The following is a 15,120-nucleotide window of genomic DNA, read 5'->3' as shown; positions in this document are numbered from 1 at the left end:
CTCCCAAACACCATAGCATTTACTTCCTTTACAACCCCATCTATAAATATATTAAACAACCATGGTGACATTACACATCCCTGTCTAAGACCTACTCTTACCGGGAAGTAGTCTCCCTCTCTTCTACACACCCTAACCTGAGCCTCACTATCCTCATAAAAACTCTTTACAGCATTTAATAACTTACCACCTATTCCATATACTTGCAACATCTGCCACATTGCTCCTCTATCCACTCTATCATATGCCTTTTCTAAATCCATAAATGCAATAAAAACTTCCCTATCTTTATCTAAATACTGTTCACATATATGCTTCAATGTAAACACCTGATCTACACATCCCCTACCCACTCTAAAACCTCCTTGCTCATCCGCAATCCTACATTCTGTCTTACCTCTAATTCTTTCAATTATAACCCTACCGTACACTTTTCCTGGTATACTCAGTAAGCTTATTCCTCTATAATTTTTACAGTCTCTTTTGTCCCCTTTCCCTTTATATAAAGGGACTATACATGCTCTCTGCCAATCCCTAGGTACCTTCCCCTCTTTCATACATTTATTAAACAAAAGTACCAACCACTCCAACACTATATCCCCCCCTGCTTTTAACATTTCTGTCATGATCCCATCAGTTCCAGCTGCTTTACCCCCTTTCATTTTACGTAATGCCTCACGTACCTCCCCCACACTTACATTCTGCTCTTCTTCACTCCTAAAAGATGGTATACCTCCCTGACCAGTGCATGAAATTACTGCCTCCCTTTCTTCCTTAACATTTAAAAGTTCCTCAAAATATTCTCGCCATCTACCCAATACCTCCATCTCCCCATCTACTAACTCCCCTACTCTGTTTTTAACTGACAAATCCATATTTTCCCTAGGCTTTCTTAACTTGTTTAACTCACTCCAAAATTTTTTCTTATTTTCATTAAAATTTCTTGACAGTGCCTCTCCCACTCTATCATCTGCTCTCCTTTTGCACTCTCTCACCACTCTCTTTACCTTTCTTTTACTCTCCATATACTCTGCTCTTCTTATAACACTTCTGCTTTGTAAAAACCTCTCATAAGCTACCTTTTTCTCTTTTATCACACCCTTTACTTCATCATTCCACCAATCACTCCTCTTTCCTCCTGCCCCCCACCCTCCTATAACCACAAACTTCTGCCCCACATTCTAATACTGCATTTTTAAAACTATTCCAACCCTCTTCAACCCCCCCACTACTCATCTTTGCACTAGCCCACCTTTCTGCCAATAGTCGCTTATATCTCACCCGAACTTCCTCCTCCCTTAGTTTATACACTTTCACTTCCCTCTTACTTGTTGTTGCCACCTTCCTCTTTTCCCATCTACCTCTTACTCTAACTGTAGCTACAACTAAATAATGATCCGATATATCAGTTGCCCCTCTATAAACATGTACATCCTGGAGCCTACCCATCAACCTTTTATCCACCAATACATAATCTAATAAACTACTTTCATTACGTGCTACATCATACCTTGTATATTTATTTATCCTCTTTTTCATAAAATATGTATTACTTATTACCAAATTTCTTTCTACACATAGCTCAATTAAAGGCTCCCCATTTACATTTACCCCTGGCACCCCAAATTTACCTACTACTCCCTCCATAACATTTTTACCCACTTTAGCATTAAAATCCCCAACCACCATTACTCTCACACTTGATTCAAAACTCCCCACGCATTCACTCAACATTTCCCAAAATCTCTCTCTCTCCTCTACACTTCTCTCTTCTCCAGGTGCATACACGCTTATTATAACCCACTTTTCACATCCAATCTTTATTTTACTCCACATAATCCTTGAATTAATACATTTATAGTCCCTCTTTTCCTGCCATAGCTTATCCTTCAACATTATTGCTACTCCTTCTTTAGCTCTAACTCTATTTGAAACCCCTGACCTAATCCCATTTATTCCTCTCCACTGAAACTCTCCCACCCCCTTCAGCTTTGTTTCACTTAAAGCCAGGACATCCAGCTTCTTCTCATTCATAACATCCACAATCATCTCTTTCTTATCATCTGCACAACATCCACGCACATTCAGACTTCCCACTTTGACAATTTTCTTCTTCTTATTCTTTTTAGTAATCTTTACAGGAAAAGGGGTTACTAGCCCATTGTTCCCGGCATTTTAGTTGACTTTTACAACACGCATGGCTTACGGAGGAAAGATTCTTATTCCACTTCCCCATGGATATAAAAGGAAAATTAATAAGACCAAGAACTATTAAGATAAAATCAAAGAAAACTCAGATGAGTGTGTATAAATAAATGTGTACATGTATGTGTAGTGTGACCTAAGTGTAAGTAGAAGTAGCAAGACATGCCTGTAATCTTGCATATTTATGAGACAGACAAAAGACATCAGCAATCCTACCATCATGTAAAACAATCACAGGCTTCGTTTTACACTCACTTGGCAGGACGGTAGTACCTCCCTGGGTGGTTGCTGTCTACCAACCTACTACTAATAATAATATATATATATATATATATATATATATATATATATATATATATATATATATATATATATATATATATATTTATGCCCCCCCACCAGCACCTTCAACTCCCAATCTCCCAAATACACACAATTTCATTCTTGTTAAATCTACTGAAGACACTATAGCTTTATTAAACACTGTGCTGGAACATACACCTTTCTTACATTCTTATCATCAACAAACAATTTTTTTTTCTGTGCACCCATACTATATCCACACACTGTTAAGACAGCTGACTTTGGCATACCCTTCTTTTTTTGGTTTCATTACATGTAGGATGCAGTCCTTTGTTCTAAGCCACACAGTTAGTTTCTATTACTCATATGGTTATAGGTAAGTGATTAGTAAATCACTTTCCGCTGTGAACTAAAAAGAAATGCTTGCAGTTAAAAAATTAACACTTAACCCTTAAACTGTCCAAACGTAGATCTACGTAGCACTCTAAACATAGATCTACATTTTATTTTACATGCCTTCAAATGTAAAATAAAACATAGATCTACATTCAGAGTGCTAAGCGAGTGAACGTAGATCTACATTCGGGCAGTTTAAGAGTTAAAAAAACACGGAGGAAAAGTAAAATTTATAATAAATATAAATATGAGTTAACAAGTTTAATGAACTTATGAAGATAACAGATTGGTAGACAGGAGCCATTCAGTCCTACCATCTAGTTATATGTGAGAAAGGGAAGCCTGTCAAACATTTAGCATTTTGACAGGACTGCTGATGGTTTCTCTCTCTGTCATGAACTTGTAATCAGCAGGTAAATCTTACAAACTTTTGTTTACATTCAGCTTTATTTTCACTTCAATCTAGGCATGGTCTGAGACTGGGTCACTGGGGGGTTTATGATCCCCATAATATAACCCTTAAACAATCTAAAATGTTTGTATGCCAATATGTTCAGTGCATCCTCCATATTTTTACCAAGGCAAAATCATTTACAAATTTATATACAAGCTTCATCTTTCCATCTTAGGCTGAATATATCAATCTTACCTGACAAGGAGCATTATTGACATAATATGTAGGCAAGGAAGGGGCTTTATACATCTGATGAACTTCCTTATCCAGAAGCTTGTCCATAATGCGAGCCAGTCTATCTTGGTCATCTTTGTAGTGTGTAAGAAGTGTGAGTGCTAATTCCCCTCTCTGGTTAAAGAAAATATTCATATAAATACATAACAAATATTTGTGATGTGATAAAACTTAGTAGTGAATGCCATAACAAGTTGTTTCTGCCATATTTGCTGTCACTTTGGTAGCATATGTAGGCAGAAGCAAAATAAGTTGCACACCTGTCTTCTGGTGGCTTCACACAGCAGTGGATGGTCGGCCTCACAAACGTTGGCTTTCATGCCGATTGCAGCAACAGCAGCATCAAAACCCAGTGGTTCATCTAGTGGCTGCCGATAACTCTGACATACAATAGAGCCTTTAGTTGTTCCTGCAAAAGTTGAACCATATCAATATATACTGTATATTTAGATTACATTGATTTTGGGTTTTCAAATTGAGTTAGAGCTAAAGGAGTAGTAGCAATAATGTTGAAGGATAAGTTATGGCAAGAAAAGAGGGAATAAAAATGTATAAATTCAAAAATTATGTGGAGTAAAATAAGGGTTGGATGTGAAAAGTGGGTTATAGTAAGTATTTATGCACCTGGAGAAGAGAGAAGTGTAGAGGAGAGAGAGATATTTTGGGAAATGTTTAGTGAGTGCATGGGGTGTTTTGAACCAAGTGAGAGAGTACTTGTGGTTAGGGATCACAATACTAAAGTGGGTAAAAATGTTGTGGAAGGAGTAGTAGGTAAATTTAGGGTGCCAGGGGTAAATGAAAATGGGGAGATTTAACTGAGCTATGTGTAGAAAGAGGTTTGGTAATAAGTAATACACATTTTATGAAAAAAGGGATACATAAGTATACAAGGTATGATACAGAACATAATGACAGTAGTTTGTTAGATAATGTATTGGCGGATAATAGGTTGATGGGTAGGTTTCAGGGTGAACATGTTTAAAGAGGGACAACGGATATATCGGATCATTATTTAGTTTTAGCTACAGTTAGAGTAAGAGGTATATGGGACAAAAGGAAAATAGCAACAGCAAGTAAGAGAGAGGTGAAAGTGTATAAACAAAGGGAGCAGGAAGTTAGGGTGAAATATAAGCAACTATTGGCAGAAAGGTGGACTAGTGCAAGTATTAGTAGTGGTGGGGTTGAAGAGGGTTGGGACAGTTTTAAAATTGCAGTCTTAAAATGTGGGGGCAGAAGTTTGTGGCTATAGGAGGGTGGGTGCAGGAAAAAAGAGGAGTGATTGGTGGAATGATGAAGTAAAGGATGTGATAAAAGAAAAAGGTACCTTATGAGAGATTTTTACAAAGCATAAGTGTTATAAGAAGAGCAAAGTATATGCAGAGAAAAAGAAAGGTGAGGAGAGTGGTGAGAATGCAAAAGGAGACCAGATGAGAAAGTGGGAAAGGCAGTGTCAAGAAATTTTGATGAAAATAAGAAAAAATTTTGGAGCGAGATAAGCAAGTTAAGAAAGCCTAAGGAACAAATGGATTTATCAGTTGAAAACAGAGTAGGAAAGTTAGTTGATGGGAATATGGAGGTACTGGGTAGATGGCGGGAATATTTTAAGGAACTTTTAAATGTTGATGAAGAAAGGGAGGTGGTAATTTCATGTACTGGCCAGGGAGGTATAACATCTTTTAGGAGAGAAGAGCAGGATATGAGTGTGGGGGAGGTGCACAAGGCATTACATAGAATGAAAGCATCTGGAACTGATGGAATCATGACAGGAATGTTAAAAGCTGGGGGAAATGGTGTGTTGGAGTGGATGGTATTTTTGTTTAATAAATGTATGAAAGAGGTGAAGGTACCTAGGGATTGGCAGAGAGCATGTATAATTCCTTTATACAGTGGGCCCCCACCTTACAAATGCATCGCCTTACGTTAAATCCGCTATACGAAACACTTGAATGCAAAAATTTTGCCTCGCCTCACGATAAAAAACTCGCCTTACACGATTCATCCGGGATGCATCCCAAGCGTGGCCTCAGCTGCCCCATGGGTGCCAGTGTTTACAAGCCAGCCAGTGCAGTCGCATTTAAGCATACATTTGGTACATTTCATATTATCACAGTGTTTTTAGTGCTTGTAGCTGCAAAATAAGTCACCATGGGCCCCAAGAAGGCTTCTAGTGCCAACAATGTGGTAAAAAGGTGAAAATTTCTATGGAAATGAAGAAAGAGATAATTACTAAGTACAAAAGTGGAGTGCGTGTCTCGGAGCTGGCCAGGTTGTATACCAAACCCCAATCAACCATCGCTACTATCTTGGCCAACAAAACGGCAATCAAGGAAGCTGTTCTTGCAAAAGGTGCAAGTTTGTTTTCGAAACAGAGATCGCAAGTGACAGAAGATGTTGAGAGACTGTTATTGGTGTGGATAAACGAAAAACAGATAGCAGGAGATAGCATCTCTCAAGCGATCATATGTGAAAAGGCTAGGAAGTTGCATGAGGATTTAATTAGAAAATGCATGCAACTAGTGGTGATGCGAGTGAATTTAAGGCCAGCAAAGGTTGGTGTGAGAGATTTAAGAATCATAGTGGCATACATAGTGTGATAAGGCATGGTGAGGCAGCCAGTTCAGACCAAAAAGCGGCTGAAAAAATATGTGAAGGAATTCAAGGAGTACATAGACAGTGAAGAATTGAAACCTGAACAAGTGTTTAATTGCGACAAAACAGGCCTGTTTTGGAAGAAATTGCCAATAAGGACCTACATTACTCAGGAGGAAAAATCACTCCCAGGACATAAGCCTATGAAAGACAGGCTTACTCTTCTGATGTGTGCTAATGCTAGTGGTGATTGCAAATTGAATCCTTTATTGGTGTATCACTCTGAAACTCCCAGAGCGTTCATACAAAACAATGTCCTCAAGGCTAATTTGTGTGTGCTGTGAAGGGCAAACAGTAAGGCATGGGTCACTAGGGACTTTTTCTGTGACTGGTTACACCATGCATTTGCCCCCAATGTGAAAAATTACCTAATGGAAAAGAAATTGGACCTTAAGTGCCTCCTGGTATTAGACAATGCTCCTGGTCATCCTTCAGACTTGGCAGAGCAACCTTCTGGGGATGTGAGCTTCATTAAGGTCAAGTTTTTGCCTCTTAATACCACTCCTCTCCTGCAGCCCATGGACCAGCAGGTCATTTCAAACTTCAAAAAAATCTACTTGCAAGAAACTGTGGTCACAATGTGTAGAATAAAGGGATTTTGAAGGGTTTGAGGCTAACATTGAGAAGAGTATGCCAGTTGTGGAATCGATTATGGCATTGGGGAAGTCCTTGGGGTTCGAGGTTAGTGGGGAGGATGTGGAAGAGTTGGTGGAGGAGGACAATGAAGAACTAACCACTGATGAGCTGCAAGATCATCTTCATCTTCAACAGCAAGAGGCCAGACCTGATGAAACTGCTTCAGATGAGGGGAGAGAGAAATTGAGGACGTTGCCTACTTCAAAGATTAAGGAAATGTGTGCAAAGTGGGTTCAACTGCAAACCTTTGCAGATGAAAATCACCCTGACACAGCTACTGCAAGCCATGTTGGTAACCTGTACAATGACAATGTTATGGCCCATTTTAGACAAATCTTAAAGGAACGGGAGGTACAGAGCTCTATTGACAGATCTGTTGTGCGACAGAGGTCCAGTGACACTCAAGCTGGTCCTAGTGGCATTAAAAGAAGAAGGGAAGTAACCCCGGAAAAGGACTTGCTACCGCAAGTCCTAATGGAAGGGGATTCCCCTTTTAAACAATAACAACTTCCACACTCTCCCCTCCTCCTATCCCATCAATCATCACCAGATTTTCAATAAAGATAAGTGTCATGTATTCTATTCTTAGTAGAGTAGTAATTGTGCATGCCTTCTTCGGTTTGTATGTATTAAAATTAATATTTCATGTTGTAAAAAAATTTTTTTTTTCATACTTTGGGGTGTCTTGCACGGATTAATTTGATTTCCATTATTTCTTATAGGGAAAATTAATTCGTCTTACAATAATTTCGGCTTATGATGAGCTCTCAGGAATGGATTAATATCGTAAGGCGGGGGTCCACTGTACAGTGGAACCTCAAAAATCGAACTTAATCCGTTCCAGGAGCTAGTTCTAAATTTGAAAAGTTTGAAATTCGAAGCAATATTTTCCATAAGAAATAATGGAAATACAATTAATCCGTTCCAGAAACCCAAAAATATTCACACAAAAAATACATTTTCTAGAGCTTAATTACAGTTTTACATACAACAAATACTATAGTTTTTAATTATGTATTACCTGGAGTTTACCTGGAGAGAGTTCCGGGGGTCAACGCCCCCGTGGCCTGGTCTGTGACCAGGCCTCCTGGTGGATCAGAGCCTGATCAACCAGGCTGTTACAGCTGGCTCCACGCAATCCAACGTACGAGCCACAGCCCGGCTGGTCAGGTACCGACTTTAGGTGCTTGTCCAGTGCCAGCTTGAAGACTGCCAGGGGTCTATTGGTAATCCCCCTTATGTATGCTGGGAGGCAGTTGAACAGTCTCGGGCCCCTGACAATTATAGTATTGTCTCTTAACGTGCTAGTGACACCCCTGCTTTTCATTGGGGGGATGTTGCATCGTCTGCCAAGTCTTTTGCTTTTGTTGTGAGTGATTTTCGTGTGCAAGTTCGGTACTAGTCCCTCTAGGATTTTCCACGTGTATATATAATCATGTATCTCTCCCGCCTGCGTTCCAGGAAATACAGGTTCAAGAACTTTAAGCGCTCCCAGTAATTGACGTGTTTTATCTCCATTATGCGCGCTGTGAAGGTTCACTGTACATTTTCTAGGTCAGCAGTTTCACCTGCCTTGAAAAGTGCTGTTAGTGTGCAGCAATATTCCAGCCTAGATAGAACAAGCGACCTGAAGAGTCTCATCATGGGCTTGGCATCCCTAGTTTTGAAGGTTCTCATTATCCATCCTGTCATTTTTCTAGCAGCTGCAATTGATATAATGTTATGGTTCTTGAAGGTGAGATCCTCCGACATGATCACTCCCAGGTCTTTGATGTTTGTTTTTTGCTCTATTTTGTGGCCGGAATTTTTTTTGTACTCTGATGAAGTTTTGATTTCCTCGTGTCTACCATATCGGAGTAATTGAAATTTCTCAAAGTTGAACTTCATATTGTTTTCTGCAGCCCATTGAAAGATTTGGTTGATGTCCGCCTGGAGCCTTGCAGTGTCTGCAATGGAAGACACTGTCATGCAGATTTGGGTGTCATCTGCAAAGGAAGACCAGGTGCTGTGGCTGACATCCTTGTCTATGTCAGATATGAGGATGAGAAACAAGATGGAAGCGAGTACTGTGCCTTGTGGAACAGAGCTTTTCACCGTAGCCACCTTGGACTTTACTCTGTTGACTACTACTCTCCGTGTTCTGTTTGTGAGGAAATTATAGATCCATCTACCAACTTTTCCTGTTATTCCTTTAGCACGCATTTTGTGCGCTATTACGCCATGGTCACACTTGTCAAAGGCTTTTGCAAAGTCTGTATATATTACATCTGCATTCTTTTTGTCTTCTAGTGCATCTAGGACCTTGTCGTAGTGATCCAATAGTTGAGACAGATAGGAGCGACCTGCTCTAAACCCATGTTGCCCTGGGTTGTGTAATTGATTGATTTCTACATATAAAATAACATTTTTACTTACCTTTATTGAAGATTGGTGATGGCATCTGGAAGATAGGGAGGAGGAGAGAGGGAGTTGGGGTTAGTGTTTGGAAGGAGAATCCCCCTCCATGAGGACTTCAGGTAAAGCCCTCTCTGGGGTTACTTCCCTTCTCTGTCTTTTAATGCCACTAGGACCAGCTTGAGAGTCACTGGACCCCTGTCTCACAAAATAACTGTCCAGTCCTCTGTTTCTGGCGCCTCTTTAACATTTAGCTAAAATGGGATGTGGTTCTGTCACTGAACTTGTTGCAAAGATGGCTTGTTTCAGCTTGCTCAGGGTGGTACTTCTGCACAAACATTTGGACATCATTCCACTTGGCACAAATCTTCTTAATCTTTGAAGAAGGCACCTCATCCACTCCCTATATTAACACCTTTCACAACATCAGCTTCCTTGATTTGTTCTTTGACAGGATAGAACCCGGCGCCTGCGCGGGGATGTGGACAGAGCGGGCGGCAGACAGGTCCCGTACCCGGCAGTCCGAAAATAGGGGCGCGTTCAATAATGGGGATACAGTTTGTCCGAAAAAATGGTCCTATTTTCGAAACGTTTGATATGTGATACGTTCGATTTTTGAGGTTCCACTGTATATAGGGAAGGGGGACAAAAGAAATTGTAAAAATTATAGGGGAATAAGTTATTATAGATTTAGCTGGACTTGAGCCCTGGAAATGGGAAGTACAATCCCTGCACTTTAAAAGAGGGGTCTGGGATATTGACAGTTTGAAGGGACTTCTAAACTGTCGTATCTGAGCGCCTGTGCAAAGACGGTGATTATGTTAGAGTGAGGTGAAAGTCTTGAATGATGATGAAAGTATTTTCTTTTTGGGGATTTTCTTTCTTTTTGGGTCACCCTGCCTCGGTGGGAGACAGCCGAGTTGTTGAAAAAAAAAAAAAAAGCTTACTCAGTATACCAGGTGAAGTGTACGGTAGAATTATTATGAAAGAATTAGAGGTAAGACAAAGAGTAAGATTGCAGATGAGCAAGGAGGCTTTAGAGTGATTAGGAGATGTGTAGATCAAGTGTTTACATTGAAGCACATATGTGAACAGTATTTAGATAAAGGTAGGGAAGTTTTCATTGCGTTTATGGATTTTGAAAAGGCAAATGATAGAGTGGATAGGGGAGCAATGTGGCAATTGTTGCAAGTGTATGGAATAGGTAGCAAGTTACTAAATGCTGTAAAGAGTTATTATGAGGATAATGAGGCTCAGGTTAGGGTGTGTAGTAAAGAGGGAGATTATTTCCTGGTAAAAGTAGGTCTTAAGACAGGGATGTGTAATGTCACCATGGTTGTTTAATATAGTTATAGATGGGGCTGTAAAAGAAGTAAATGCTAGGGTGTTGGGGAGAGGGGTGAGATTAAATTATGGGGAATCAAATACAAAATGGGAGTTGACACAGTTACTTTTTGCTGATGATACTGTGCTTATGGGAAGATTCTAAAGAAAAGTTGCAAAGGTTAGTGGATGATTTTGGGAGGGTGTGTAAAGGTGGAGAGTTCAAAGTGAACATAGATAAATGATGAGGGTATCAAACAAAAACTGGATATCATATTGGAGAGAGAGAGTATGAAAGAAGTGAACGTCTTCAGATATTTGGGAGTTGACTTGTCAGGGGATGGGTTTATGAAAGATGAGGTTAACCATAGAATTGATGAAGGAAAAAAGATGAGTGGTGCACTGAGGTATCTGTGGAGACAAAAAACGTTATCCATGAAGGCAAAGAAGGAAATGTACGAAAGTATAGTGGTACCAACACTCATATATGGGTGTGAAGCTTGAGTTGCAAATGCTACAGTGAGGAGGTGGCTGGAGGCAGGGAGATGTCCTGTCTAAGGGAAATGTGTGGTGTAAATATTATGCAGAGAATTTGGAGTGTGGATATTAGGAGGAGGTGTGGATTTACTAAAAGTATTAGAGGCCTGAAGAGGGGTTGTTGAGGTGGTTTGGTCATTTAGAGAGAATGGGTCAAAGAAGAATGACTTGGAGAGCATATAAATCTGTAGGGGAAGGAAGGAGGGGTAGAGGTTGTCCTCAAAAAGGTTGGAGAGAGGGGGTTAAGGAGGTTTTGTGGGCGAGAGGCTTGGATTTCCAGCAAATGTGCATGAGCATGTTAGATAGGAGTGAATGGAGAGAAATGGTTTTTGGGGACCAGATGAGCTGTTGAAGTGTGAGCAGGGTAATATTTTGGGAAGGGATTCAGGGAAACCAGTTAGCCATACTTGAGCCCTGGAAATGAGAAGTACAATGCCTGCACTTTAAAGGAGGGGTTTAGGATATTGGCTGTTTGGAGGGACTTTCTAAACTGTCATATCTGAGCACCTCTGAAAAAGCAGTGATTCTGTGTGAGTGAGGTAAAAGTGTTGAATGAAACTGAAATTATTTTTCTTTTTTGGGGATTTTCTTTCTTTCTGGGTCACCCTGCCTCGGTGGGAGACAACCGATGTGTTAAAAAAAAAAATTACATTACCTATGTTGTGTCAAATAAGTAGAAGTAGCAATATTGGCTGATAAAGCAATAACTGCTTTGCTGAATAAGCAGAATGAAAACTCAGTAGTATTACAATAACTCTGCAAAAATCAGTCCAAACATAATGAAACAAACATACAGTACGTATATCATTCATGTTAAATAATACTTAGCAAATGTTAGACTCGTCTAAGAAAAGTTTAGTAGAATTATTCTAAATTCAGTTAAGTGAATTTTAGTAAAGTTAATTTTGGGGAAATATTAAAAATATGTATTACATATAATTTTTCAATAAAATATATGTCAATGTACACTTTACCCTTAAACTGTCCAAACGTAGATCTACGTTCACCTGCGTGGCAGTCCGAATATTTTGAAAAATTATTTTTTTTTTTTTAAATTAACCCTTTGACTGTATCGGTCATATACAGTGGTCCCTCGTTGTTCGTAATTAATCCGTTCCTGGAGCCGTTACTATAAACGAAATTTACGATTTACGAATCAATTTTCCCCATTAGAAATAATGTAAATACAATTAATCCGTTCCTGACACCCATAAGTATTAAAACAAAAAAATTTTTAACATGAAATATACATGTAGTACATAAACAATACAATGGGAAATGATGAATGAAACATTAACAGCATAACACTTACCTTTATTGGAGATTCTTCTTAGTGTATAGGAGATTGGAGGAGGAGTGGATTGTTTATAGTTTGGAAGGGGAATCCCCTTCCATCAACACCTCAGATACCATTTGCTTTTCTGGGGTTGCTTCTTTTCTCTGTTTCTTAATGCCACTAGGACCACCTTGAGAGTCACTGGAGTCCTGTCTCACAAAATAACTGTGGAGAGAGCTCTTGTTTCTGGCGTCTCTTTAACACTTCCCTAAAATGGTCCAAGACTTTGTCACTGTACATGTTGCCAACCTGGCTTGCAACAACCTTGTCAGGGTGATGTTTCTCCATAAAGCTTTCCATCTTACCCCACATAGTAAAAATCTCTTTAATTTCTGAAGAAGGCACCTTCTTCCATCTCTCTTCCTCCTCCTCTGCAGCAAGATTCTGAGCTGCGATGTGTTGCTCTTCCTGCTGAAGCTCTTGCAGCTCCTCAGTGGTGAGCTCTTCATTGTGGTCTTCCACCAATTCTTCCACATCCTCCAAACTCACATCCAACCCCATGGAACTCCCCAGTGCCACAAATGATTTTACAACAGACATAGGCTCATTAGGGCCAGTCCCAAATTCTTCAAAATCCCTCTTGTCAACACAATCTGGCCACAATTTTCTCCAGGCAGAGTTCAAAGTCCTGGTAGTCACTCCCTCCCAAGCCATACCTATAAGGGTTATGCAGTGGAGGATGCTGAAGTGTTCTCTCCAAAATTCCCTTAGGGTCAAGTGAGTGTCTGTGGTCACAGTCAAGCACCTGTGAAACAGTGCTTTTGTGTAGAGCTTTTTAAAGTTTGCAATAACCTGCTGGTCCATGGGTTGGAGGAGAGGAGTGGTATTCGGGGGCAAGAACTTTACTGTGATGAACCCAAACTCCTCGAAAATTAGGTCATCCAAGTTTGGAGGATGAGCAGGTGCATTGTCCATTACTAGCAGGCACTTGAGATCCAATTTCTTTTCCAAGAGATACTCCTTCACACTAGGGCCAAACACTTCATTGAACCACTCGACGAAAATTTCCCTCGTGATCCATGCCTTACTATTAGATTTTCAAAACACACACAATTTACTCTTCATAACATTGTTTTTCCTGAACACTCTGGGATTTTCAGAATGGTACACTAGTCATGGCTTCACTTTGAAATCCCCACTAGCATTAGCACAGAACATTAGCGCCAGCCTGTCTTTCATAGGCTTGTGTCCTGGCATTGCCTTTTCCTCTTGTGTAATGAAGGTCCTCTTTGGCATTTTCTTCCAAAAGAGGCCTGTTTTGTCACAATTGAACACTTGTTCAGGTTTCAGTCCTTCAGCCTCTATGTACTCCTGGAATTCATGCACATATTTTTCAGCCGCCTTGAGGTCCGAACTGGCAGCCTCACCATGCCTTACCACACTGTGAATGCCAGTACGGTTCTTAAATCTCTCAAACCAGCCTTTGCTGGCCTTAAATTCACTCACTTCACCACTATTTGCAGGCAATTTCTTTACCAAATCTTCATGCAACTGCCTAGCCTTTTCACAAATAAACAAAGTCATAAGAGTATCTCCTGTTAATTGTTTCTCATTTATCCACACCAATAATAACTTCTCAACCTCTTCAGTACTGGTGATCTCATTTTTGTCAGCATAGTTACTCACTTTGCAACAACAGCATCCTTTATTTCATTTTTCTTGGCCACTATGGAACATAAGGTTGTGTAGGGTTTCTTATACATCCTGGACAGTTTGGCCACACTTGTACCACTTTCATATTGTTCAATGATAGTTTTCTTAAATTCAATCGTATTTCTCACCTTCTTTACCACAGGCTTGGCACTAGGAGCTTTCTTTGGAGCCATGGTAGCTTATTTAGTTCAGTGGACCCCCGCATAACGATTACCTCCGAATGCGACCAATTATGTAAGTGTATTTATGTAAGTGCGTTTGTACGTGTATGTTTGGGGGTCTGAAATGGACTAATCTACTTCACAATATTTCTTAAGGGAACAAATTCGGTCAGTACTGGCACCTGAACATACTTCTGGAGTGAAAAAATATCGTTAACCGGGGGTCCACTGTACTTGCAAGCACTAAAATAAATGGAATATTATGAAATATTTTGCTGGAGCACGTGAGGGGACCTTTGCTCACTGGTAAACAATGCCAGACTGGTTGCCGCCCTGGCTCACACTGTGGGCACACGTCCCGGACGAACTACGACTCCCGAGTCAACCTATGAAAAGCGAGTCCATGTTTATACGAAAATACCCCTATGATTGGCGAATTTTACGATTGCCAGGAACTACGAAAAGCGGGGGACCACTGTATATACATCTTATGAGCCACCATGTTTGACGAATATATACTCATAAATTCCAGCAGCTTCAAATCAAGCAGGAGAAAGCTGGTAGGCCCACATGTGACAGAATGGGTCTGTGTGGTCACTGTGCACCATATAAAAAAAATCCTGCAACACACAGTGCATGAGAAAAAAAAAAACTGCCCATTTTTTTTAACCCTTTGAGGGTCCACAGGCCCTCTCAGAGACTTGTTCTCAGGGTCACCCAAATTTCAAAAAAAAATAAAATTATTTTTTCTTGTGAAAAGATAGAGAATCTTTTCCCGATCATAATAGCACCAAAAGTATGAAATTTGATGGAAAACTTACGGAATTATGCTCTCGCGA

At 40.0% G+C, this 15,120-nt stretch overlaps 1 protein-coding gene across 1 annotated transcript in view; it reads right to left on the bottom strand.

Moving 5' to 3' along the window:
• The window catches only part of Dora (zinc finger SWIM domain-containing dorado), a 506,090-nt gene that overhangs the window by 351,478 nt on the left and 139,492 nt on the right, over window positions 1-15,120 (bottom strand). The window contains exons 11-12 of the mRNA XM_070097330.1: window positions 3,853-4,001; window positions 3,554-3,706 (exon numbers count right to left, since the gene is read on the bottom strand). Of these exons, the coding sequence (XP_069953431.1) occupies window positions 3,554-3,706; window positions 3,853-4,001 (302 nt within the window). The remainder of the gene's footprint in view (window positions 1-3,553; window positions 3,707-3,852; window positions 4,002-15,120) is intronic.

This window comes from Cherax quadricarinatus, chromosome 57, assembly GCF_038502225.1.
Source record: "Cherax quadricarinatus isolate ZL_2023a chromosome 57, ASM3850222v1, whole genome shotgun sequence".
NCBI lineage: Eukaryota > Metazoa > Arthropoda > Malacostraca > Decapoda > Parastacidae > Cherax > Cherax quadricarinatus.
The sequence above is the reverse complement of the archived record's forward strand: the minus strand, read 5'-3'. Positions and strand labels throughout refer to the sequence as shown.